The sequence below is a fragment of the Narcine bancroftii genome, chromosome 4 (genome assembly GCF_036971445.1).
Source record: "Narcine bancroftii isolate sNarBan1 chromosome 4, sNarBan1.hap1, whole genome shotgun sequence".
NCBI lineage: Eukaryota > Metazoa > Chordata > Chondrichthyes > Torpediniformes > Narcinidae > Narcine > Narcine bancroftii.
This window is the reverse complement of record NC_091472.1, coordinates 174,589,360-174,617,325: the sequence shown is the minus strand read 5'-3', so window position 1 is coordinate 174,617,325 and position 27,966 is coordinate 174,589,360. Positions and strand designations below refer to the sequence as shown.

Here is a 27,966-nt window from a genome sequence, read left to right as displayed (position 1 = left end):
ACGTTCAGCAGCGGAGTGTCCCGGTCATGCCCTGTCCGCAGCAGCCGTTTGAACAAAGTTTGAACTAAGTGGTGTTTGTAGAAAATGGCAGCACCCAGGATGAAAATCCGACTGATGCCACTGGGGCTCTCCCAAAGTGACTCAATATTCCTGGCTGGTAAGAGCTTTTATCTTTATTAGTATTAAATATATTAGTAAGGCTTTATCTATAAATTTGGGGGGGGGGGCGTTAATTATAATGGCGGCAGAGTTAGTGCAATACTGTTACAGCACCAGTGACTGAGGTTCGAATTTAAATTTTGTAAGTTACAGGAATTACCTGATTAAAGTGAATTTTACATAATTAAACACCTCAATACTGATTTTTTTCCCAAATTACTTTACACTGTCTTTTGTCTTTTAAACTGTTCATTCTTAATGCAGGTATATAAGTTAGGCGTTGCAAGAGTGTGTCTTGAGCAACCAGAAAATTTGTATATTAAGCATCTGAAATCGTCATTGATGCCAGATACCAGGGATTTAATACATACAATATTCAACAGTTCTCTTCAATCTACTGTACTTGTTATATCCTCAAAGAACTCCAGAAAAGGGGGAGCATGACCATGCAAAGGACTGAAGCAGATGTGTTTTGGTTGAGCACTCCATGAAGAGTACTAAATAGATGGAAAATCAAAATTTAAAAAAAAATCAAAAATGGATAAAACTAGCATTAAGAAACCAAGGCAGCCAAGAGCAAAGATTGAAGAAGCTCCTATTCAACTGAGAATATCAGGTGAAAGTCCAAAAGAGAGCGGTGCAAAAATGGCCACATGACTGGCAGAACCAGGTAAAACTGGGCAGCTGGGTGAAGAATTGAGCATCATCCTGGAAAAAATGGAGAATTTGAGTAATTCATAAGTGTTAAAATGGTGATGAGAGATATGATGGAGAAAATGATCAAAATGAAAGAGATTGTTGAAGACCTGATGGAGAGAATGAGTCAACTGACAAAAACGCATGAAAAACTTGAGGCTTTGGAAAAAAAAGCCAAAGAAAGGAAGTCAGATAAACAAGGACTACTGGACAAAAATGGCCATACGGAGAACTTTAGTTGACAGAAAAATGTTTGAATTATTGGACTAAAGGAAGGAATTGAGGGAAAAGACCCGGTGAACTTTTTTCAAAAATGGATCCCACAAGTGTAGGGAGAAGACAAATTTGGAGAAAAACTGCATACCGAGAGAGTTTACTGAACACTTGGACCAAGAAGAGCCAGTGATCAGAAACCAGGACCATGTCTGGTGAGATTTTTAAGCTACCAAGAACTGGAGATAATTCTGGAAGCAGCATATGATTACTCTAGCCAGAATAATGGCCTACCCAAGGTTGATTATGAAAAGGTACTTTTTTTATATATAAAAGATTTTTAGCCTGAACTTAATTAAATAAAGAAAATAATTTGAAAATGTGAAAAGACAACTACATGTTAAAAACTTGAAATACGCAATTATATATCCCACGACTTTGAGGGTCAACGTAGCGGAAGGGAATCAGCAATTTTTCAAGACCAATAACAAGGTGGAAGAATTTCTGCAAAGTTTGTAAAAAAATTAAGCTTTCTGAGGGAGAATATTGTGAAAATATTTATAATGGAATTAAATAAAAGTTGTATATTTTTTATTTTTACGAAACCATCTTGTATTTATTGTTTAAAAGTAAAGTGTGTAAAAATGCTCATGGAAAGCTCAATAAAAGAAAAATAAATCTGGGCAAGGTGGTAGCAGGGTGGAGACGCTGGTCTCAGGGGGAGAATGGCGCCTGGAAAGGAGTAGCAAAAAAAAAAGCGCAGCTAAAGGGAGGGGTTCTTCTTCCTCAAGAGATTCCATGGGATTCATTCGTGGGCTTTCTGGGCTCTACATATATGTCACCATTGAGGCAGAGTCATTGTTTGTTTCTCCTAAAGGGGAAGGATCACTTTATTACTTAAAGAGTCAAAGAGATTTTATGGTTAAAAAATATTGTTTTCAAGGAGAATATGGATAGAGCATTAAAATTTATTAGTCTTAATGAAAATGGAATTAACAGATCAGTGAAGTGAAAAGAGGTTTTGGCATGCCTAAAAAACTAAAGGCAAATATAATCTTTCTACAAGAAACTCAACTTACCAAATTGGAGCACGCAAAATTCAAACGAGGATGGGTGGGGCAAGTAAGGGGCATTTAGGTCAAAAGCAAGAGGTGTAGCGATTTTAATTAATAAAAATATACCAATAATATAAAAGAGACTTTATCCAATCAAGCTGGATGATTTGTAATGGCACACTGCAAAATTTATGCAGAATCATGGAAGTTTATGAATATTTACACCCCAAATTATGATGATGAAGGCTTTATGAAGGATATCTTTTTAAAAAACTCAGGGAGAAGACAAAATATATTGTTTGGAGGAGACTTCAATTTTTGTTTAGATCCAATATTGTACAAATGATTGAGAACAGTAACAAGGGTGAAAGCTGCAAAAATGACATCATCATTATGAAGGATTTAAATTTAATTGATATATGGAGGCGGTTCAACCCCTTAGAAAGAGATTATTCATTCTACTGAAGGGTACATGATTCACATACAAGGAATGACCTATTTTTAATGACTGCCCAGTTACAGAGTGGTAAAAATGAAGTATTTGGTGTGACAGAGTATTTAAAGGTGGTTGGGAGGAATTGTTAAAGCAGCTTGCACACAGACATTTTAAAACACAGAATATTTGCAGGACTTTTGCAGAATGCTTTTTGCAGGAGGCAACAAAGTATCGACAGCAGCTTGTCTGGGAGAGCATGTGATCTTTGCAGGCAGAGGAGAACAGTTTTGCTTTCAGAGAGGAAGGGTGTGAAACAGAGAGGAGAGAAACAGAAATCCATTCCAGAGGGACAAGCTGGCAAACTTGGGAAGGCTGCCTGGTCAAAGGAGAAGATTGGCGGTCTGAAAGGTGAACTGAAAGAAAGAGGATCATCTAGAGAACCCTGAAGGGGGCAAGTTTCATCAGCAAGACTGATTGAGAAGGAATCAGTTGCAGATTCTGAAGACGGGCAGTGAGTTCTGAGTTCAGCCTGTTGAAAACTCTTGTGGTCCTTACAAGAGGAACTGGCTGGCTAGAGTGTTTCTCATACAGTGAAATGGATCAGAGATCAATCCATAAGAGTGCCAGAGAGGATCAATTGAGTCTCCCTTCGCCCCCTCCCCCATCGACGTGATCTACCAGGACCATTGCCTGAAGAGGGCGCACAAAATCAGTGAACCGGTGCGGACTCGAAAGGCCAACATGGCCTGTTTCCGCTCCATAAATGGTTATATGGTTATGGTTATGTCCTGGAAAAGGAATCTCTCTCTGAAAACCAGCAAGAACCCTCCTGAGTGGTAACCATTTGCCTGTTAAGCATCAAAGACTGGTTAATGTTAACTTCTGTGCACAGTACAAGAATTGCCTGCAACCAGTGAGATCGGACTGTGATCCAAAGAACTTTTCTAATCCTAAATAAATATTACACACACCTGCGCTTAGTATTAGTGGGGGGATTAAGTAGTTAGGCAGGTTAAGTAATAAGTTAAAGTTTAATTCTGTTTTCTTGTTCAAATATAATTAAAAACAACTTTTGTTTAAGTAACCCTGTGTTGTGGTGCATATCTATTGCTTATGGTTTTTGGGGTCTTCTGGACTCCGTAACACTGGCAAGACTTTTATCAGACCACTCGCTGTTAACAATAATGGAAAAGCAAGAAACTATGTATAGACGCCTTAATACTACATTATTAAGGGGAAGGATTTTTGTGAATTTATTAAGAGACAGATAGAAATATTTTGTGAAAACAATCACTGACAACAATTTTCTAATATGGGATACGCTTAAAGTTTATCGGAGACAAATTATTTCTTATACTATAAATCTTAAGAGAGAATATGCAAGACACCTAGAAAGTCTAGAGAAGGATAAAACAAAATTGGAAAAAGAATATCAGATATCAGGAACACAAGAAAAATATAGAATATTAGAGAATTAAAAAGTTACAAGATAATACACTACAAACATATAGAATGGAAAAAAATGATACTAAAAACTAAACAGTGGCATATTGGCAGGTTAAAGCAGAGGAGTCATCCAGAATGATAAATGCTATAGAAACAGAAGCTGATACTGTAACATATCCCTTCTCTTTGGCTTGGCTTCGCGGACGAAGATTTATGGAGGGGGTAAAAAGTCCACGTCAGCTGCAGGCTCATTTGTGGCTGACAAGTCCGATGCAGGACAGGCAGACACGATTGCAGCAGTTGCAAGGGAAAATTGGTTGGTTGGGGTTGGGTGTTGGGTTTTTCCTCCTTTGCCTTTTGTCAGTGAGGTGGGCTCTGCGGTCTTCTTCAAAGGAGGTTGCTGCCCGCCAAACTGTGAGGCGCCAAGATGCACGGTTTGAGGCGTTATCAGCCCACTGGCGGTGGTCAATGTGGCAGGCACCAAGAGATTTCTTTAGGCAGTCCTTGTACCTTTTCTTTGGTGCACCTCTGTCACGGTGGCCAGTGGAGAGCTCGCCATATAACACGATCTTGGGAAGGCGATGGTCCTCCATTCTGGAGACGTGACCCATCCAGCGCAGCTGGATCTTCAGCAGCGTGGACTCGATGCTGTCGACCTCTGCCATCTCGAGTACTTCGACGTTAGGGGTGTAAGCGCTCCAATGGATGTTGAGGATGGAGCGGAGACAACGCTGGTGGAAGCGTTCTAGGAGCCGTATGTGGTGCCGGTAGAGGACCCATGATTCGGAGCCGAACAGGAGTGTGGGTATGACAACGGCTCTGTATACGCTTATCTTTGTGAGGTTTTTCAGTTGGTTGTTTTTCCAGACTCTTTTGTGTAGTCTTCCAAAGGCGCTATTTGCCTTGGCGAGTCTGTTGTCTATCTCATTGTCGATCCTTGCATCTGATGAAATGGTGCAGCCGAGATAGGAAAACTGGTTGACCGTTTTGAGTTTTGTGTGCCCGATGGAGATGTGGGGGGGCTGGTAGTCATGGTGGGGAGCTGGCTGATGGAGGACCTCAGTTTTCTTCAGGCTGACTTCCAGGCCAAACATTTTGGCAGTTTCCGCAAAGCAGGACGTCAAGCGCTGAAGAGCTGGCTCTGAATGGGCAACTAAAGCGGCAACATCTGCAAAGAGTAGAACTACTCTTTGCAGATGATGCCGCTTTACTGTAACATATAATCAAAAAGAAATAAACAATATGTTTAAATAATACTATATGAAACTATAAATATCAGAATCAGGAGGAGATGAAAACAAGATGGAAGAAATTTTAATAAATGTTGAACTTCCTGAACTAAAAGAAAGAGAAAAAAATTACTTAGATACACCATTTACAAGGGAACAAATAGAGAAAGGTCTGGGTACTTGACAAGCTAACAAGTCCCCAGGGGAAGATGGGTTCCCTCCTGAGTTCTATAGACAATTTAAAGATTTGCTGATGCCTCTGTTGATGGATGTCTTAGACCAGGCAGTGGAGACCCAGACCCTCTCGGAAATTTTTTCAACTGCTATAATTACAGTGCTACCGAAGAAAGCTAGACACCTATTAAAATCCTCATCACACAGACCAATATCACTTCTGAATGCAGATTATAAAGTTTTAGCAAAGGCACGAGCCAACAGACTGGGTATTTATCAAAATCAGCTGGGATTTGTTAAAGGAAGTCATTCTTCAAATAGTCTGAGTAGATTATTCAATATAATACATGGCAAAATCAAGGTTAAATCCAAGCATAACTATTCCTTTAGATGCAAAAAAGACATTTGACTGACGAGAATGGTCTTTCTTAAATAAAAAGTTGGAAAAATTTGGTATACGAAGAAAATTTATAAATTGAATAAAAACTCTTTATCATAAGCCACAAGCTAAAATTGTAACTTATAACCAAATATCATCTATTTTTTGATTGAGTAGACAGGGATGTCCTCTATCTCCAGCATTATTCATACTAGCTATTGAACTTCTGACAGAGATCATATGAAGAGATCCAGATATTAAGGGCTTCAAAGTTGGATAGGAGGAACATAAAATTAGTTTATCTGTTGATGATGTGCTGTTATATATATTTGACCCAGCTGAATCATTGATAACAATATTAGAAAAATATGGAGCAATAATTAATATGTACAAAAGTGAGATAATGACATTGCAAAATTTTGAATATGAAAGATACCAAAAAGGTACGAGATTTAAATGGAAGAAAGATGGAATTAAATACTTAGGAATAATGAAAGATAATAATTTACTGAATTTATATAAGCTTAATTATACCCTGTATCAGAAAAAATAGAAAAAGATTTACAGAAATAGAAAGATCTGCCAATCACATTAATAGAAAATGTAAATTTTGTATAAAAATGGTTATGCCAAGACTACAGTATCTCTTTCAATCGTTACCCATTGCATTAACTAAAATTTTCTTTAAATTATTACATAATTATATAAGATAATTCCTATGGAATGACAAAGTACCAATTGGAAAAGTTAACATGGGATTATAAATTGGGAGGACTTTGACTCCTGGATTTTAAGAAGTATTATCTATCAGCACAAGCCAGATTTCTATCAAATTTCTTTGAAAAAAACAGTCCCCCATTCATGGATTCGAATGGGACTGAATTCAATAAAAGAAGAAACAATGAAGGACTTTATCTATAAGTGGAACATTAAGTCAATAACAAAAAGAATGGACAATCCTGTTTTAATACACATGATTAGAATATGGCAAGAAATAAATGAATGTATCAGGAAAAAAGCAGATATATCACTGTAGAGCTCGTCGAAAGAACCAAAGACTTGTTGATCCAAACCAAGGCTTTTATTAGCAAAAGACAGGAGCTCTTCACAGGTGGCCAACCAGTCCGGAATGATCCGACCTGGCTAGGGACACAACCCTTTAAGGCCCAGACAGTAGGCGTGGCTTAGCTCTCAGCCAATTGCTGTAAGCACAGTCTAGATACAGTAACTATATACACTATATACATTGGTGATAGATCTGTATTATCACAATCACCGAGGACACCATTATGTTACCCTATGAATCTGGGTAACAAAATATTGAATTCATGGCATGATAAAGGAATAAGCTATGCTGATAATTGCTATAGGGAAGGATCTCTTGTTTCTTTTGAACAATTAAGAAATGTATGGAGTAATAGGATATTCTTTTGCTTTCTCCAGTTAAGATTATTCTTAAGAGAAAGATGGGGACCAAACTTGGCCCCACCTGAAATTAGTGAGATGGAACAAACAATTTGGCTGGGGAACACACCTAAATTTATATCTAAAATTTACTTTGCTCTCCAAAACGAAAGTGCAAAATCAGGTTTACAGAGATCAAGAGGGAGATAGGAATCGGATTTAGGTGTTGCAATAATGGAAAGATGTTGTTCTGATTGATGTCTGGGTAGCATGACGTCAATTATAAATGGAAGATACGAATTAGTACAATACAATTTCCCATACGAATTATACCTCACACCACAGAAATTACAAAAACCAAAATCGGAAATATTGGAGATGTGTTTTAGTGTAGAATAAAAATAGCTTGTACATGCTACATACTCGTGTGCGAAGGTGAGACCATTCTGGCAACATATTAATGAAACACTAACAAGGATAACAGGTGTAACCTTCACAAATGACCTAGAGCTTTATCTCTTTGGCAATTTTATTAAAATAAGTAATAAACTAACTAAATTCCAAATTTAATTTGTTAAAATAGCTTTAGCTGTGGCTAAGAAATGTATTGGGGTTACTTGGAAATCTGACTCCCCTCTACAGATAGCACGATGGAAGACAGAGATGAACAGTTACATTTATAGAAATATGACAACCATATTTAGATTATTTTGGGGCCCTAATATAATAAAAAAATGTGCTACTATTATAAAAATATCAGTGACCTCCCCAATGAAGATTTCCTTCTTTTAAAACTCATCCGTTAGCCTTGATAGCGTATGGATTTATACTGTGAAGGGGGTGGGAGGGAAGGGTTTATTGCATTTTGTTTGGTTTGTAAGAAAAATAAATACATTTATGGGAAAAAAACAAAAATAAAATGTTTAAAAAAAAGAATTCCAGTAAATTTATCAAACATGACCTACCCTTCCTGAATCCATGGTAAATATGCCTGATGGAACAATTTCTAACAAGGAGTCTCATTTGTTCTTCCTTAATAATAGCTACCAGCATTTTCCTGATTGCAGACGCTTAGCTAACTGGCCAATAGTTACCTGCCTTATGCCTAGATCCTTTATTATACAGTGGCTTGACACTAGCTGCTTTCCACTCCTCCAGGTCCTCAAAGAGTTCAGAGAATTAAATTACCACAAATATCTCTACTGGATTGTACCTTGCATCCCTTTGTAAATCAAGGGTCACGTGCACTGTTGTTACTGGACTTGCATCCCAATGCCTTTCTCTCCTCGACTTTATTTTATAGTGGGATCAAACATGTTGCCTTCAAAACTCCTGACATAATTCCAGAATCTATGGAAGCCACCTCTTACAAAGTCCTGGAACATAGCTCAGCAGGTCCTGAGAGTTCATTGGTTTTCAGTCACTTTAATTTCTCCAATACCAATTTTGAATGAAGAGAGTTTATTTCAATGCCCCTTTCTCTCTAGACCCATTGTCCCCACAATTTCTAAGAGGTTTTCTGTATTTTCCTTGAAAATAACTTTAATTTCTTTGCCATATCCTGACTCAATATAATTTGTCTTTGTCCCTAAATGATCCTTATTAACTTTTGCTCACTGCTTCTTTGTAAGTCTGCAGCCATGTTTAGTCTGCTTATATGCCAGTAGTTTGTTGCCAATTTCTTGTTTCTTTCATGCTCTACTTCTTGTCTGATCAATTTCCTTGTTGAATTCTGAAATTCTCCCAATACAGAGGCATGCTTCTATTTTTCATTCAGCAAGTTTTTTTCTTTTATATTGTGGTGGCTCACCACAAGGCAATCGAACCGGCCCCACTTAGAAGCCACATGGCGGGGCAGCCAGCCAAAATGGCACCGTTAAGGATTTCCCTTCCTTCCAGCTCTGGGCTCAGAAACTTGTGCTTGGGGACCACGTGACACCCGGATGACATCAGCGCCCTCCAGCGCCATACTCAGCCAGGTCCAGGCTGGGAGTATAAGTGCAGCCCAGCAGTCTGCAATAAACTAGTCTGCTCACTGAGCTCGACCCATCTGTTTGTGTGTGTTATTGCAGGAGCAGTGTAGCCGCCACTACAATTGGTGACCCCGAATGGTTCAAATGTCTTTGAACCCATCATGAGCGAGCCTGGGATCAGTGCTATAGCCGAAAAACTGTCTGAATTCTGGATTCAGGAGCCTGGTTTTCCACGCAGAGGCCCAGTTTCACCTCCGCCAGATTTTGTCCGACATAACCAAATTCTACCATGTGGTCGCTACCCTGGACCAGGCCACCGCCAGACGCATGCTACACCTTGTTCAGCACCCACCCGCCGAGGACAAGTACGAGACCCTCAAGCGAGTGCTTACTGGGTCCCTCAGACTATCCAGACACCAGCATGCTGCTCGGGTGCTGCACCTTGACGCCCTGGGGGACAGGTCCCCAATGGAACTGATGGACGAGGTGCTCACATTCATGGGTGAGCACACCAACTGCCCACATTTTGAGCGCATCTTCCTCGAACATATGCCGGGGACATCCGGCCACTGCTGTTTCAGGAGAGCTTCACTGACCCGAGGAAGGTCGCCCAGAAGGTCCAAGAGCTATGGCTTGCACAACTCTCGGAAGGCTCAGTGGTCCAGCAGGTCACGAGGCATGGGCAAGACCATGCAAGCCCGCCCCTAGCGCTGCAGTAGAGCACCTGGCCCCTGCAGGGGCCCCAAGAGCATAACCAAGGCCACAGCATCCGCTTCAGGCCTCTGCTTCTACCACCAGCACTGGGGAGCCAAGGCTCGGAAGTGTCGTCAGCCCTGCTCGTTCCAGGGAAACGATCAGGCTGGCCGCTGTTAATGGCTGCAGCGGCTGGCCAAGGACACAGCCTTCTCTACCTGCGAGACTCAGTCAGCGGCCGGCAGTTCCTCATTGACCACGGAGCCCAGATCAGCATCATACCGGCCACGGCCATTGAATCCAGGAACCAACCTCTTGGACCTCCCCTCCATGCGGCCAACGCAACGGCAATTCAGATGTATGGAGACAAGACAGTGTACTTCCAGATCGGCCAACAGAATTTCGCGTGGAGGTTCACCGTCTCATCCCTCCCGACTGCCATCCTGGGTGCAGATTTCCTCCTCACACATGGGCTTCTGATGGACATTCGAGGTAGGCACCTGGTGGATGCCCATTCGCCTCAATGCCTCCTGCTCGGAGCAACCGCAGATGGCCACGATCAACACGCCCAGAGACGAGTTCCAGCAGATCCTGGATGAGTTCCCGACACTCCTCAAGCCACTGTTCTCCGCTGCCTCGCCGCGCCACGGGGTGTTCCACCATATCCCCACCCAGGGACCGTCGGTTCATGCCAAGGCATGCCGGCTCCCACCTGACAAGCTCCAGGTAGCGAAGGAGTTTTCACGCTTGTTGGAACTGGGATCATTCAGCAGTCTGACAGCCCATGGGCCTCGCCGTTCCACCTGGTCCCGAAAGCCTCTGGTGGCTGGCATCCCTGCGGAGATTATCGACGGCTCAATGAGGCAACCATTCCTGACAGTTACCCCATCCCTCACATCCAGGACTTTACAGCCATCTTGCACGGCACATGGGTCTTCTCCAAGGTTGACCTGGTGCGCGGATATCACCAGATCCCGGTGCATCCCGAGGACATACCCAAGACGGCCATCATCACCCCATTTGGCCTGTTCGAATTCCTGCACATGCCGTTCGGGCTCAAAAACGCCACTCAGACCTTCCAGCGCCTCATGGACTCGGTGGGCAGGGACTTGGATTTCGTCTTTATTTATTTGGACGACATCCTTGTCACCAGCAAGGACCGGGCATAACGCAAGGCCCACCTACGTGCCCTTTTCTCCCGGCTGGCCAACTTCGGCCTTACCATCAACCCGGTCAAGTGCCAGTTCGGGAATGAGTCCTTGCAGTTCCTGGGCCATAACATCACGGATGAAGGAGCCACACCCACCACTGAGAATGTTGCCGCCATCAGGGAATTCCCACGCCTGAACAGCCTCAAGGAGTTGCAGGAGTTCGCGGGTATGGTCAACTTTTACAACCGCTTCATCCTGGGAGCTGCGCGCATCATGCAGCCGATGTTCGCCCTCATCACAGCCAAGCACAAGACGCTCATTTGGAACCCAGAAGCCTGCACCGTATTCGAGGCCACCAAGGACGCCCTCGCAAAGGCCGCCATGCTCGCCCACCCACACACTGACCTGCATATGGCACTCTCTGTCAATGACTCTGCCACAGTCGTCGGTGCCGTCCTGGAGCAGCAGGTGAATGGGTATTAGAAGTCGCTGGCATTCTTCAGCTGCCTGCTCCGCCCGCCGGAACGCAAGTATAGTGCCTTTGTCCGTGAGTTACTGGGCATGTACCTGGCGGTGCGACATTTCCACTATTTTTTGGAGGGGAGGACTTTTACCATCTTCACCGACCACAAACCTCTCACCCAGGCATTCGCAATAGCAAATGATCCCAGGTCGGCCCGCCAGCAGCGTCACCTCTCCTTCATGTCGGAGTTTACCACCGACATTCGGCACAAGGCAGGGAAGGACAATGTGGCTGCCAATGAACTCTCGTGACCGGCCATCTGCGTGCTAACGCCTGGCCTCGATTTCGACCAGCTCGCCCGGGAAGCTGATGAGGAGACAAGGGCTTCAAGATTGCCATCACCGGTCTGCGGTTCCGAGACCTCCCGACTCCGAGCGGCGAAGGCACCATCCTGTGCGATATCTCCTTGGGCACCCCGCGGCCAGTGGTTCCGCAGCAGTGGCACAGGCAGGTCTTCCATCACATCCACGACCTTTCACATCCGTCCATCAGGTCCACGGTTCAGATGGTGGCAGAACAGTTCGTATGGCATGGGCTGCAGAAGCGGATTGGGGACTGGGCCAGAGCATGCATCCATTGCCAGATGTCCAAGGTGCACAGGCACACCAGGGTGCCTGTACAGGAGTTTGAGCACATCCGGGAACGGTTCAGCCACATTCACGTGGATGTCGTCGGGTCCTTACCCGTTTCCTGGGGAAACTGTTACCTGTTTACGGTGGTGGACCACACCACTCGCTGGCCCGAGGTGATCCTGATGCTATACGCCTCCACCAACTCCTGCTCCCGAGCCCTGTTGCACGGTTGGGTCACCTGGTTCGGCGTCCCGGCTCACCTCACCAGCGATTGGGGTGCCCATTTCACATTTGCGCTCTGGGCCCAACTCACCAACAGGTTGGGGACACAGCTACAACGCCCCACGGCCTACCACCCGCAGGCCAATGGACTGGTCGAACGTCTGCACCGCCACCTTAAGTCAGTGCTCATGGCCCGCCTCACTGGTCCCAACTGGAGAGACGAACTGCCTTGGGTGCTCCTGGGCATCCGCTCCACTCCCAAGGAAGATCTGCAGGTGTCATCAGCTGAGCTGGTCTACGAGGTGCGCCATTGGTACTACCTGGTGAGTTTGTCAACGCACCTCACAATCCCCAGCGGTCGCCACATGAACTACTTCCTCATCTCAGGGCACGCTTGGACTCCTTCAAACTCCCACCGCCACCCAGGCATACCACCCGCCCGACTCACGTTCCTGGCAAGCTGTTTTCCACGGAGTTCGTTTGCGGTCGGCGGAGCCTGACCGCGGTACCTCTGCAGCAACCATACGAGGGGCCATACAGCATTCTGGGTCGATGTTCATGCTGGACTTGGGTGACAGGCACGAGCTGTTTACTATGGACAAGCTGAAGCCAGCGCACCTCGATCCCACCAAGCCCGTGGTTGATGCCCAGCCCAAGAAGCGAGGCCGCCCAGCAAAAAAGGACATTGGCGCCAGTTCGGGGCGGTGGGGGGGGGGGCTGTGTGGCGGCTCACCACAAGGCAGGCGAACCGGCCCCGCTTGTAAGCCACACGACGGGGTAGCCGGCCAAATTGGTACAGTCGGGGGTTTCCCTTCCTTCCTTCTAGCTTAGGGCTCAGAAACCCATGCTTGGGAACGTGACACCCGGATGATGTTGGCGCCAGGACAAGGCTGGGAGTACAAGTGCAGCCCAGCAGCCTGCAATAAACTAGTCTGTTCACTGAGCTCAATTCGTCTGCTTGTGTGTGTTATTGCAGGAGCAGTGTAGCCGCCGCTACAATATGATCTTTATCTGTGAGTCACAGCAATTTTCCTGGTGGCTTTTTGTGCCTGAAGCCATTTGTATTTAGCGTAAACTATGTATTAATTATTTAAATCTTAACCATTCCTTGATTGCTGTCACAAGTTTTTATGTAGTTTTCCAATAGATTGTAGCCATCTCACTTTGTACTTTTCTCTGACTAAATGATTTTCAGTCTTTAAAAAAATTCTATTACATTGCCTCTTCAAGGACTGTAATTACTCTTTACTTAAGCTATCGCGGACAGATGCATCTGTCAAAGATATGTTTGTTAATAAGGTCAGGTCAATGTATCCATCATGTTGATTCACTCAATGTTTGCTACAGATCTAGTCTGGTAATCATGGCTCAACCAATTCACTCACCATGGGTGTTACTAGAGAGCTTTTAGCAATGGACAATAAAGTTCTCCAGCAAAAGTACTCATTCCACACTTGTTACATATAGTGCTTCTTCCATCTATAGGCCTTTCCATGTATTGAAAAATCCCAACTGAAAAGGTAGAGATTCTCTGCCCTTACATTGGGAGACTTACCCTTCTGGCTGGCTCCAAGGCACCAATTGCAATCCCTCTCAGGGAAGGATAGTCGGCAGAAAGCTGTGGTCCACTGCCTCACTTGAATGTACAGCCGCTGTAAGTGGCTGGCTAATGACGTCGCGATGATGTCGTCAGCCTGCGACCCATCTCCTCTCCCTCTCCCACCCACTCACTCACCCCTCTCCCTCCATGACCCCCTCAGGTCAGGAGTCATCAGATCAGGGCGGCCAGCAGGAGCAGTCAGGTCAGAGGCAGCCGGCGGGAGCCATCAGGTCAGGGGTGGCCGGCAGGGGCCGGTGCAGGCTGTGACAGCCCTGCTGGCTGTTCCGGCACCTCATCAGGCTGCTTCAGCCTTTGGGGCCACTTGTTAATGGCTCAAAACTTGGCAGTGTAATGGCCATCTTCTCTACCCATAATCCCTGTTCTGGGAAACAGAGCGGTTCCAGCTGCGTAGGGGATTATGGGTAGGGAACACAGCCATTGCTCTGCCGCATATTTATGATGGGTGGCGCTACGACACCACTCACCCTGCCTCCATCAGCTCCAGAGGGTGCTACGAGGCGTCGCTCAACATGAATGTGACGCAGGAGCTACCTTTTAGGTTGCTCCATGAAAGGCAAGTTTATGTTTTCCCTCCTCCCTTATAGCCAGCCTCCAGGTGGAGACCTGGCATGAAAGGGCCTTATAAATGAATGTGAGCACTGATTCTTGAGTTGAGTGAGGACAAGAATTGGCAAGGTATGGATGACCAGGAAGTCACTCAATGTATTACAAATTCTCCTTGAAAAAGATACAGTTGTACTGCTTCTGCCTTTCTTCATATACTTAAGTGATTAATTTACCAAATGTTCTGACTGGTTGCATCATTGTCTGGAATGGAGATGCCAATGCACAGGACAGGAACAGGGTACAGATTGTTTACAGTTGTAAACTTAGCCAGCGCCATCATGAGGATTAGTCCTCACTCAATTAAGGTGGTGCCTTATGAAAGTAGCTTCTATCATCAAGGTCCCTTGATAGCCTGAAGGTACGCACACTCAATGTTACAAAAACAACAAATTCCCCTCTGTTATCAGATTTCTCGACAATTAACCTATGGACACTAACCCACTTTTTTCTCTTGCAATAATTATTATTTTTTTAAAATCTTGTATTTATATAATTGTAATTTTTTTAAAAATTAAATTTAGATATACAGCACGGTAAAAAGGTCCTTTCAGCCCATGAGCCTGTGCCACCCAATTACATTCAATTAACCTACAGCCTTGATACATTTTGAAGGGTGGAAGGAAACCAAGCCCCTGGGGAAAACCCACACAGATACAGGGAGAACGTACAAACTCCTGACAGACAGCGTGGGATTCGAACCCATATCCTGATCGCTGGCACTGTAAAGGCATTGTGCAAACCACTGCCCCAACTGTGCCACCCAGTTGGTATGGCAGTTAGTGCAATTATTTATAGCACCTTGTTCTGCATAATACTGCTATCACAAAACAACAAATTTTGAGATACATGTTCATGACAATAAACCTGATTCTGATTCGACTGTGGGCGTTGTGTTGTTCCTGAATTCAGGTGGTCTATCTAGCTTTTTTAAAATCTTCCATCACTGAGAGGCTAACTGGGCCACTGTGGCGAATCAGACTTTGACCAGAGCTGGAAAGATTAGTGAGCCAAATATTTTTGTGGTCTTTACTAAGAATTTTAAATGATTTATTATTCTTGAATTTCACAGCAACTGTTAAGAATTTGAACTTATGTTCCTCGGTTTTCGGTCCATATCATGTCTGGTAAATTAATCACTTCAACAAATGTATGAAGGAAAGCAGAAGCAGTACAACTGTATCTATTTCAAGGAGAACTTTTGAGTGACTTCCTGGTCACATACTAAACATGTATCTACTCCACTCAGAAGCAGATTGAAAAAATACACTCTGAACATGATGGGTCATGGGAGTTTCTATGAAATAGTGCACAGCTTTCATGCAATGTATAAAAAAGAGAAAATATGTGTGACACAAAGGCAAAGGCAATTTTTGCTGCTATCAACCCGAGTTATGATTCCCTACATTACAAAAGGAAAAGTAAATTCAGCTACCTCCTCATTTCTAATTATTAACCATTGATTGCAGCTGGAAAGTGGATTGAGCTCAGACTCACTTGTGATGCTATGCTCAGTCAGATTATGTAGCTTTTTGCAAGATAAAGGTGATGGGAATAGAGTGTTCCCGCTAGAAAGGGGGAGGGGGGGTCTAGAAAAACTGGGATAAAGAGAAAAGTTGCATGTAAATATACACCAAATTTTTTTAAAAAACATGGTATCAAAAATTGATCACAGAAGGGAAAAAGGAACTAATAAACTTCTTCATGACCTCAAAACATTTCAAAATTGTTCTCCGCGATTGAGCATTCTTAATCTCCTTTGGATTAAAGTTGAGAAAATGGTCACTGATCAGCACACAGTAAGGTGCCACCAAGAGCAATGAATCAAACAAGCAGATTACGTGTTCCATGTTATTAAGTGGCAGATAAATATCTGCCAAGTCATTTTTGGATTATTTGCTTTCCAAATAATGTGACAAAATGTTTTTATAACATCCAGTTCATGGTACAGAAATGGTTATAGTCTAACAATCATGTGCCAACAGAACAGAAGGTCAAATTTGAAGGCAGAATACAATGTCAATGGGAGGATTCTGAGCAGTGTGGATGAACTGAAAGATCTTGGAGTTAGTGTTCATAGGATAACCATATAACCATTTACGGAGCGGAAACAGGCCATGTTGGCCTTTCGAGTCCGCACCGGTTCACTGATTTTGTGCGCCCTCTTCAGGCATTGGTCCCGGTAGATCTTCATTCAATAACGATGGGCGAATTCAATGCAGGTGGAATCGTATTGAAATTGAAAGCAAGATTGTTGTCCTGGCACCACACAAACAGATTCTTGATCTCCATCCTGCTTTCTGACTCATGGTCATCAACTTGGATCTCCGAAAATCTTATTGACTAAAACTTACCTTGATAAACATTAAGCAGTCTCAACGGATTGTAGCTACTTGAGGATGGAAGTCCCAAAGTAAATTAAGACTCAATACTCAAAGCTGTTCCACAGGTTGAATGTGTTGCTGAGAAGGCATATGATGTGTTGGCCTTCATTAAACATGGGATCAAGTTCAAGAACTGTGAGTTCATGTTGCAGCTGGAGGAGACCAATGGTGAAACCCCATTTGAAATATTATGTTCAGTTCTGGTCACCTCATTACAAGAAAGATGATGATCCTGTTGAAAGGGTACAGAAGAGATTTACAAGGATGTTGCCTGGATTGGAGAACATGCGCTGTGAAGATACGTTGAGTGAACCTGATCTTTTTCTCCTTAGAGTGACAGAGGATGAGGGGTGACTTTATAGAGGTGTATGATGAGAGGTATTGATCATGTGGATGGCCAGAGGCCTTTTCCCAGGGCTGAAATGGCTGAGACAAAGGGGAAGAGTTTTAAGGTGCTTGGAGTAAGCACAGTGAGATATAAGAGGTAAATTTTTTCTAGAGAGTGGGCATGTATGGAACAGTGGTGGAGGCAGGTACAATAGCATCTTTAAGAGACGATTAGATAAAAAACATGGAACTGAAAAAATGAAGGGTTAAGCAGGAGAGCAATTCCAGGTACTTGTTAGAATAGGTTGGCATAACAATTTCGGCTGAAGGGCCTGTTCTGTGCTTTAGATTTCTATGTTCTAAATTCTATGTTTTTAAAAAAAATTTTGAAATGGAACAATCATGATAATAATAAGTCATATTAGAACCATATAAAACTCGCTAAGCTGTGATTAGAGTACTGCATAAAGTTCTGCTCATTGCACAAAAAAGGTACAGATAGATGTTCAGAGTTGCTAAGATTGGAGAATTATAATTATAAGACACCAAGTTGATACAGGTTTTTACAAAGGAAACTGGGGGAAGATTTAATTAAGGAGCAAAAATGATGAGAAGCCAAGACAATCTAACTGTCTTTCCCTTAGAGAGAACAATGACTAGAGACTTGCAGATAAGTTAATTAAGTGAAAGGGAACAGTGGTAGAACTGGATGACTGAAAGGGTGATGATTACAGAAATCCTCACCACATTTTAAAATTGTTTTAATGAGCGCGAAGAGTCACAAGGCTATGGACAGATGATGGAAAATGGGAATGACTAAAAAGTTTCATTTTTGGTTCGCTTCGTCACAATCAACTGAATAGACTCTAGTATATTCATTATTTTGTTTGAAAATTGTATTTTCTACTTTTCTAATAGCTGCAATGAATCAAATCACAGATATAGAGTGGAACAAGGGAAGCAAATTAGTAGTGAGTTGGAATGGTGAAGTCGAGAGGAATTGAACATCAATGGACGATCTCAGCCAGGAGTGAAATTGGGCCGTGTAGTAGATCATTACTGATGGTCTATAGCTCATTTAAGAAATTGGAATAGAGCAGGCCATTAAATATTTCAAGCTTGCTACACAGGTCAATCAGATTGTGGTTTATTCAGTGTTTAAAGGTTTCTCTGTCACTAAATTATTACCGTATATTCTTGATTGTTTATGTCCAAAAGTTCATGGATTCAATGACTGAATATCCACAATTAGACTTGCAATCTGCTGTATAAAGAAACTCAGTGAGCTGAGTCAGAATAAAGATAGGGTGTACTGTGACAGATTATAGATATGTTTTTGGGAGATAACAGATCTTATTTAAAATACTGGAGCTTCTACTCATGCTAGACAGTCCAGCTCCAAGAGCCTTTGCAAAAGCTCTGGAGAGTGCAAAATAGACTTCACTAATGGATGACTGTTTTCAAAAAGGCAACAGATGAAAGAACTTGGAGCCACAGGCTGTATAGAGTGGAACTTGCTGTTCTAAGAGGGTCATGTGGGTTTGCAAGCAGAGAGAGAGAGAGAGAGAGAGAGAGAGAGAGAGAGAGAGAGAGAGTGAGAGAGAGAGAGGGAGAGAGAGAGAGAGAGAGAGAGAGATGAGTTCTACAGTGTTACAGTCAGCAGCAGCAGCTGGGACTAGAATAGGACAAGCTGGAAAACTTGTGGAAAAACCCCATTGGAAGACGGGTTGTGAGTGCTTAGTTCAGCCTGGCCAAAGCCCTTGTGGTTCATGCAAGAGGAGAGGACTGGCTGTCTAATGTTTCACTTGGAATAAGAGAAACAAACAGGAACTCTATGGTAACCTGAAAGGAAGAGGTTATCATCTGGAGAACCCTGATGGGGAAAGTTTCTTCAGCAAGAAGTGGCTGCTTAAAAAGGAATCAATTGTGGGTGTCCAGGAAACAACAAATCTCTCTGAAAACCAACAAGAACCTTCCTGAGCAGTAACCATTTACCTTTCCAGCACCAAAGCCTGGTGAACTTCATAAATGTTAAATTCTGTGCATCGTATAAGAAATGCCTGCAACTAATTAACTTAGAGGAATGAGAAGTGAGATTGAACTGTGAATCAAATAAATCTTCTAAACTTACATACGCATTACATACACGTGTGCTTAGAATTAGAAGGAGGTAAAGTTATGTTAGTTAAGTTAATAGTGATGTCTATTTGTGTCCTCCTTGATGCAGGTGGGTGACGATATTAGTGAGCTGGGTCTCAAGATTACACATTATATCTCACTTCTTTGCACGAACTTTGAAGGTAATGTTCTTGAGTCTTAATTTACTTTGGGACTTCCGTCCTCAAGTAGCTACAATCCGTTGAGACTGCTTAATGTTTATCAAGGTAAGTTTTAGTCGATAAGATTTTCGGAGATCCAAGTTGATGACCATGAGTCAGAAAGCAGGATGGAGATCAAGAATCTGTTTGTGTGGTGCCAGGACAACAATCTTGCTTTCAATTTCAATAAGATTCCACCTGCATTGAATTCACCCATCGTTATTGAATGAAGATCTACTGGGACCAATGCCTGAAGAGGGCGCACAAAATCAGTGAACCGGTGTGGACTCGAAAGGCCAACATGGCCTGTTTCCGCTCCGTAAATGGTTATATGGTTAAGATAAAGTTTGATCCTGTTTTCATGTTTAAAGATAATTAAAAGCAACTTTTGTTTAAGTAACCATTTGTCTTGGTGAATATCTATTGCTGTTGGGTTTTGAGGTCCTCTGGGCTGTAACAGTACATTCACCCTTGTTTGATGAGCATTAATCAAAAAATATTTGTCTTCTATATATCCTTGTTAATTCATACTCTTATGCATTCATTGGTACATTTTGCTTCATTGCCTGTGCTTGTTGGCTACAGACTTCATTTTCAGAGGTATGAATCCTGAAAAAGAAGGGTATAAAGGGAAGAGAGAGAAGGAAAAAGAGCAATCTGTGATGAAAAGGAGGATTACAGGAGAAAGAAAGTAAGAACAGGATCACGGGAAAAAGTGCTCCAGTGAAGGTAGAAGATACACCACCCTACAGCATGAAATGTTCGTTCCCAGGATACATTTGAGGATGGGTCACGATGAAGAGAAAGAGGTGTGTCAGGGTCCTGTGTCAGAAAGAGTTGCTTAATAATGAGCAAGGAAATGCATGGTAAGATAGCTTTAGAGGGCAGAATTACAAAGATCTCATCAGAAATTCATTTCTTGACATGAATTCCCACTGCAATTCGCCTATTGCCACAATTGCTCCACAGTAGATGCAATCTCACCGGTTCTCCACTCACCTCTGGATCACCTGGACAACAGCAACACTTGCTACTTTTCATCGACTATAGCTTAGCTTTCAACACGAGCAAACTGGTCAACAAGTTCCAAAACCTGGGCCTCTGCACTCCACTCTGCAACTAGATCCTTGACTTTCTCATCAGAAGACCACAGTCAGTATGAATCGGAAACGTCCTCACTGACAATGAACAGGTGCACCTCGAAGATGCCTGCTTAGACAACTGCACTACTCACTCTACATCCATGACTGTGTGGCGATGCACAATTCAAATCCCATCTACAAATTTGTCGATGACACCAAAGTCATCAGCAGAATCAGTCAGCAATTAGGAAATGTGCAGAAATGAGATAGATCAGCAAACAACAAAATTAGAAAATCTAAGAAACTGGGAGGAGTCACATGATGGAGTAGTGGTCGGTAGGAGAATACCAGCCCTCTCTAGAAACGAAGGAAAAAAGTGAGAAAAAAAACAAAGCCCCAGACACACAAATCACAACAAATGAAAAATAAAGGTGTAGAGAAAATGGCACCAAAGAAAGAAAAGCCAAAAATAACAGGAAGAAAAAAAGAAAGACGCCGGAAGAGAAAGGTGGAGGCCTTACCTGTACGAAGAAGCAGGGACCCGCCGTGGAAAGAGGAGCCCACTCCCTGAGATCAGTGGAGACCCTGCAGGGTCGTGACCCATCGAACGCAGGACTGCAAAGATGGCTCACAGAGCCAAACAAAGGTGCGCAATCGTGCATGCACGAGGAATCACGCATGCACGACGCACACGGCTAAGACAACACCGACGGGAGGGGGGACCAGCTGTGGAGTGGAACACTACAGCACGAACAGCTGAGAGAGACCCGACAGCAGGGCTCCCAGCTGGAAGATAAAGGAAATAAAGGGAAAGAGAGGGGTGAGAATGAATAAAGGAAACCAGAGACACAACAGATAACCAGCCCAGAAGACGACCAACATCAAGACACCATAAAAAAAACCCAACAAATTGAGACAAGCAGCTCAACAAGAAAGTCAGAAGAGACACAGATACAAGGAAGAGAAGTAGAAGACACAAACCCAAGAGCAGACACAGAAGAAGGAGAACATCAAGCTCTGCACAGAGAAATAGAAGGTAAAATGAATGGACAGTACATAGATTAAAAAAAAATTTCAAGAACATATGAAAGCATTAAGAGAATGGCTGACACTAGGATTTAGTGAAATAAAAAGAAAAATGAAAACTACGGAAGAAAAAGTGAGTAGAATTGGGCTGGTCATAACAGAAATAAGGAAAAGATTAGAAAATGTGGAAGAACGAGAAACAGCTGTAGAAATGGAAGTGAACGACTTAAAAAGAAAATTGGAAGAAAGTGATTAAAAAGTTAAAGAAACACAGGAGTTGATAGCTCAGTAGATGGATATAATGGAAAACTATAGTAGGATAAACAATATAAAGATAGCTGGCCTTGAGGAAGATGAAGAAGGCAAAGATATGAAAGATATAAAAGAATGGATCCCCAAGGTCCTGGGAATGCCAAAAATACAGGAAAGAATGGAAATAGAAAGGGCACACAGAACATTAACCCCAAAACCACAGTCACAACAAACACCAAGATCCATTTTAGTAAAATTCCTGAGATATACGACGAGAAAATAAATTGGAGAAGGCAATGAAAAAACTGAGAGAAGACAAAAAAAACCACTGGAATACAAAGGTCAGAAATTTTTTTTCTACCCAGACATAAGTTTTGAGCTCCTGAACAAGAGGAAGGAGTTTAATGCAGCAAAATCAATCCTATGGAAGAAAGGCTATAAATTTATGTTAAAATATCTAGCGGTGCTTAAAATAGTTATCCCGGGGCAGCAAAACAGCAAAACAGACTGTTCTCGGATCTGGAGAAAGCACGAGAATTTGCAGAACGGCTGCAAAACAGAAAGAGAGGTGAAGAGATGTAACAAGAATAAAGAATGATGACAAACTTCATATAAAGAAGAAAAAATAAGTCAGAACTAAGGAGGGGAAGAAAAGGGAAGAAAGGAAGCAAGGGGGGAAAAAAGAGGGTGAGCTTTGTTATATGTGAAGATAAAAGTCTTTTCTAGAGGGGGTTGGGTGGGAAAGGATAACAGTCACTGGGAAATCAGTTGACGCTTGTGAGCAGGTTCGCAATCCAAATGGAGAGGGGAGTTGTGGTTGCCCGGCAAGCGGTGGGGGGGGGGGGGGGGACGAAATTTGGGGTTAAGGGAATTTTAGATGTGGGAATAGTGGAAATATTTTATGTTTTAGAAGTGTTGTCTTATAGTAGGTTCAAAAAAAGAAAATGGTGGTAGTGAGGAAGCGGAAATGAGAGGTAAACAAAGTATGAAATGGCCATGTTGAACTATATGACTATAAATATTAACGGAATACATAACCAAATCAAAAGGAAGAGGCTGTTAAATTTACTGAAGAAAGAAAAAAATGATATAGCATTCAAACAGGAAACACATCTAACTGAAGTGGAACACAATAAATTAAGGAGAGACTGGGTAGGGCACGTAATGGCAGCATCATATAATTCAAAAGCCAGAGGAGTAGCTATATTAATCAATAAAAATGTACCAATCAAAATAGAGGAGGAAATAATAGATCCAGCAGGGAGGTATGTAATGATAAAGTGTCAGATATATTCAGAATTTTGGAATTTGCTCAATGTATATGTACCTAATGAAGAGGATGAAAAGTTTATGCAAGATATCTTTTTGAAGATTGTAGATTGGCAGGGGAATATACTGATAGGAGGGGACTTAAACCTTAATTTGGACTCAAAGATAGATAAAACTGGAAAAAAGACTAGCAGAAATAACAAAGTAACCAAATTTATGGTTAAATCGATGCAGGAAATGCAACTTTTGGATATATGGAGGAGACAACACCCAAAGGAGAAGGAATACTCATATTATTCGAGTAGATATAAAACATACTCAAGGATTGACCTGTTCGTGTTGTCAGCCCACATCCAAGGGAGAGTTAGAAAAACAGAATATAAAGTTAGATTGTTAACGGATCACTCACCCGTTTTATTAGCAATAGAGCTGGAGGACATCCCACTGATAACATTTCGATGGAAATTAAACTCCATGCTACTTAAAAGACAGGATTTTAGAGAATTAATTGAGCGCCAAATTAAAATGTACTCTGAAATAAAACGGAATCAGTAAAAGATAAATTTATACTATGGGATGCAATGAAAGCGTTTATCAGAGGGAAGATAATAAGTTATGTAACTAAGATGAAGAAGGACTACAATCGTGAAATAGAACAGCTGGAAAGTGAAAGAGCAAGTACAGAAAAAGAACTAGCAACAAGGGAAGACACAACAAAAAGAAGAGAATTGGCGGACAAAAAAATAAAATATGAAACAAACGTACAAGGTGGAGGAGAACATAATGAAGACAAAGCAGAAGTATTATGAGCTAGGATAAAAAAAACCGGACAAAATACTAGCTTGGCAGGTTAAAACAACAAACTAAAAGAACGGTATTGGCATCAAGGAAAAAGGACAAACAAATTACATATAACCCAACGGAGATCAACGAAAACTTCAAGGAATTCTACGAGCAATTATTTTGAACTGAGAACGAAGGGAAAGAAGACAAAATAGATGAGTTTCTAGCTAAAATTGAATTACCGAAATTGTAAGAAGAGGAGGAAAACAAATTGATAAAACCATTTGAAATAGAGGAAATACAAGATATATTAAAAAAGCTACCGAACAATAAAACACCGGGAGAGGACAGACTCCCAATAGAATTCTATAAAACATTTAAAGACTTATTAATTCCTCCTCTCCTGGAAGTAATGAACCAGATTGAAGAAAATAATTACAGTAATACCAAAGACGTGGAAAAACTTAAAAAATTATTATAGAGCAGCACATTTAAGATATCTATCAGATTTTTAGCAAACAAGGGAAAAACCAGATTGGACCAGATTAGAGCTAGATTAAATAGGGGAGAAGGTACCTGAACATATACTATATAAGTGGGATGAAAAGCTGGTGGAACATAGGAATTCACCAGTACTGCACCATCTGCTCAACATTTGGAAGAAGATTCATGTAGAAAGGAAAAAACAAATGACCAACTACCATAATTAATATTGACGCAAAATCAACTAATCCCTTTCACAATAGATAACCTTTCCTTTAGAGAATGGGAGAGAAAAGGGATCAAAAGAATAGAAAATTGTTTTTTGGGAAATAATTTATTATCTTTTGAACAAATGAAGTACAAATATGGTATAACTCACAGTACAATGTGTGCATACCACCAACTGAAAACCTACTTGAAGGAGAAATTGGGAAGCAGGCTGAGGTTACCAGAAGGAAGCAGCTTTGAATATGTGATTACAGAAACAATAATAATTAAAAGATTTATAACAAACATGTACATCAAGATGCAAGAGAAAGAAAATGATGAAATAAACTATAAACCCAAAGAAAAGTGGGAACAAGATCTAAACACAAAGATAAAAAATGAAATATGGGAAAAGCTATGCTCTGGAACTATGAGAAATATAATAAACACGAGGTTACACATGATACAATATAATTGGTTACACAGGCTATACACCACGCCCCAAAAGTTAAATAAATGGGACCCAACAGTATCAGATAGATGTTTTCGCTGCAAGAAGGAAACGGGAACAACAGTACATGCAATTTGGGCATGTGAGAAAGTGGAAAAGTTTTGGGAAGATCTAAATCAGGTATTAAATAAAATCACAAAAAATAACATACCAAAAAATCCAGAGATCTTTCTTCTAAGTAATATAAGAAGTAAAGAACTTGGCCTCAATTTGGATGAAGCACAAAAAAAAAGATTTATTATGATAGCCTTAGCTGTAGCAAAAAAATGTATAATGTCAACCTGGAAATCAGAAGACAGCCTGAGAATACAGCAATGGTACACAGAAATGACTAAATGTATTCCATTGGAAAAAATAACATATAATTTAAGAAATAACATCACAGTATTCAAACAAATTTGGGAACTGTACATGGAACACAACAGAGGTCCTACCGCGGACCTCCACCACCTAAAATGACAGAATGAAAAGAAGACGAAATGAACGAAAAAGTGTGTAAAAGTAGATGACACAATTTTCTTGTTTATTTTCATTGTGTGATGACATTGTTTAATGGGTTTATTGTATTGTATATGTTGAACGTTTAATGGGTGGGGAGGGGGTGGGAAGGAGGGAGGGAAGGGAGGGGGGAAAAAGGTAGAAAATGACACTGTGTATATTCAAGAGCAAATTGTTTGTGTGCATTTTGGTCAGTATGGTTCATATTGTGCAAAATGTTTTAAAAATTAAAAAAAAAAGAAAATCTAAGAAACTGATTATGGACATCTGGAGGGGGAAATCAGAGATCATGAACTAGTCCTCATTGAGGGGCCAGCAGTGGAAAGTGGAAAGAACTTCAAATCCCTGGGTGTCAACATCTCTGAAGATCTATCCTGGGACTTTTATGCTTAATCATGAAGGCGGCTCGCTCACAGTTATAATTCGTTGGGAGTTTGAGGAGATTTGGAATGTCACCAAAGACTTGCAAATTTCTACAGGTGTACCATGGAGAGCATTCTGACTGGTTGCATCAATGTCTGGCATGGAGGTGCCAATGCACAAGATAGGAAAAAAACGACAAAGTGATGAACTTGGCTAGCGCCATCATGGGCATCAGTCTCCATTCCATCAAGGACAACTAAGAGGCAGTACCTCAAGAAAGCAACCTTTATCATCAAGGACCCTCTCCACCCAGGACATGCCCTCTTCACACAGCTACCATCAGGAAGGAGCTACAGGAGCCTAAAGACGAACACCCAGCAACACCAAAGCAGCTTCTTCCTCTCCGTCATCAGATTTCTGAATGGACAATGAATCACAGACATACTTCACGGTCTCTTCTTTTGCACTAATTTATTTTTTAATGTAATTTATAGCAATATTTGCACTTCTAATGTGGTCGTAAAGTAACAAATTTGGTGACATGTTCATCACAATAAATTCTGATTCTGAAGTCCTATTCTCAATAATATAAAGAATCGTCAAGGACAAGGTGGAAGTCTGGAGATATTCCCTTCAAAATTGTTGTAATAAGAACAAGGAATCAACAATTATTGCATGTCTAACCAGAGAAATAATCGGATCACATTGATTTTTAATGATATACAAACACTACTTCGATATCGACCATGTCAAGATGCAGATGAATGCAATGATGATATTTTGGTAATCATATTTGCCATTAATAAAACTACAGCAAAGAACAGAGTCAAATGCGAAGAGAAAATGGAAAGAGGGGCAATAACAGGATAAGAGGGAGCGAATACAAAAGCATTAGCAGAGATGAGAGGAAAGTTAGAAGACAGGACAAGGATGTGGATGTGAATGGAAATATGGAGGGGGAATGGAACAGAGAAATGGAAAATAAGATGTGGAATATGCAAGTTCCTGTGCATAGCCAACACAACAGTCATGGTTCACGTTTGTGTTTCTGAATTGGTGAGGATATCTTATAAAACAATTAACAGCTCAGGGCTGTTTCCTCAAAAGATCCACATACCTGTTGTTGCCATTGCCCTCAACTTCTTTCTTTTGTGATGGCTTTAGCAGAAACCTTGGTTTTCTTGGTTGTAATCTCATCTGGTGTGCAATGTGTCTGGTAAAACATTGAAAGACTGAATTTATCTTTAAAACTTGAATGCCATATTCTTTCCTCAAGATCATTTTCAATTAGTTTTCTTCTGATTTTTTTTTCAGATAATCCTATTACCTGTAGTTTCACTTGGTGCTTTCGGTCTATTCCAATCATTCATTTCCAGTGAGGAACTTGCAATAATGTATTCCATTCCAGAATTATGTACTGACCCAATGCCCCATGTGCTGCCAAGTCCTCACATCAATATACTCTTTTTAACTAAGATGAAAGAGCTTTGCATGGAGAAACAATTTTGCCATTGCAGGCCAATTGTCTGACTTTCCCCAAAATTGAAATACCCCTGATAATGCAAAACATAAAAGTGCTGGAAAACCTCAACAGGTCACATAGTGTCCACAGGAACCAAAGGTATATAACCAGCATTTTGGGCCTAAGCAGGCAGGTGCCTGGTAAAAAAAGGGGGGAGGAGGAAGAGGATAAGGCTGAGCACAAGCCAATAGGCAAGAGGCCATAGGTGGATATGGGTGTGTGGGTAGGAGGGCAGAAGAGAATAAAACTGAGAAGTGAAAGGGGGGAGGGGTAACTCTCTGAATGGAAAGGGGGTGGGGAGCTGGAGGAAAGGAAACGGGGATAGGGAAGGGGGGGGGAAGAGAGAGAAAGAGTGACATACACGATGGGCCCAATGGAAACTGGAGGTCAAT

At 41.8% G+C, this 27,966-nt stretch overlaps 1 protein-coding gene across 9 annotated transcripts in view; it reads right to left on the bottom strand.

Annotated features, from left to right (window-relative positions):
- Positions 1-27,966, bottom strand: part of sfi1 (SFI1 centrin binding protein) — a 287,818-nt gene that overhangs the window by 31,690 nt on the left and 228,162 nt on the right. For all 9 annotated transcript variants that reach the window (XM_069933071.1, XM_069933076.1, XM_069933070.1 and 6 more), the window contains one exon: positions 27,170-27,265. In XM_069933071.1, coding sequence (XP_069789172.1) covers positions 27,170-27,265 — 96 coding nt within the window. The remainder of the gene's footprint in view (positions 1-27,169; positions 27,266-27,966) is intronic.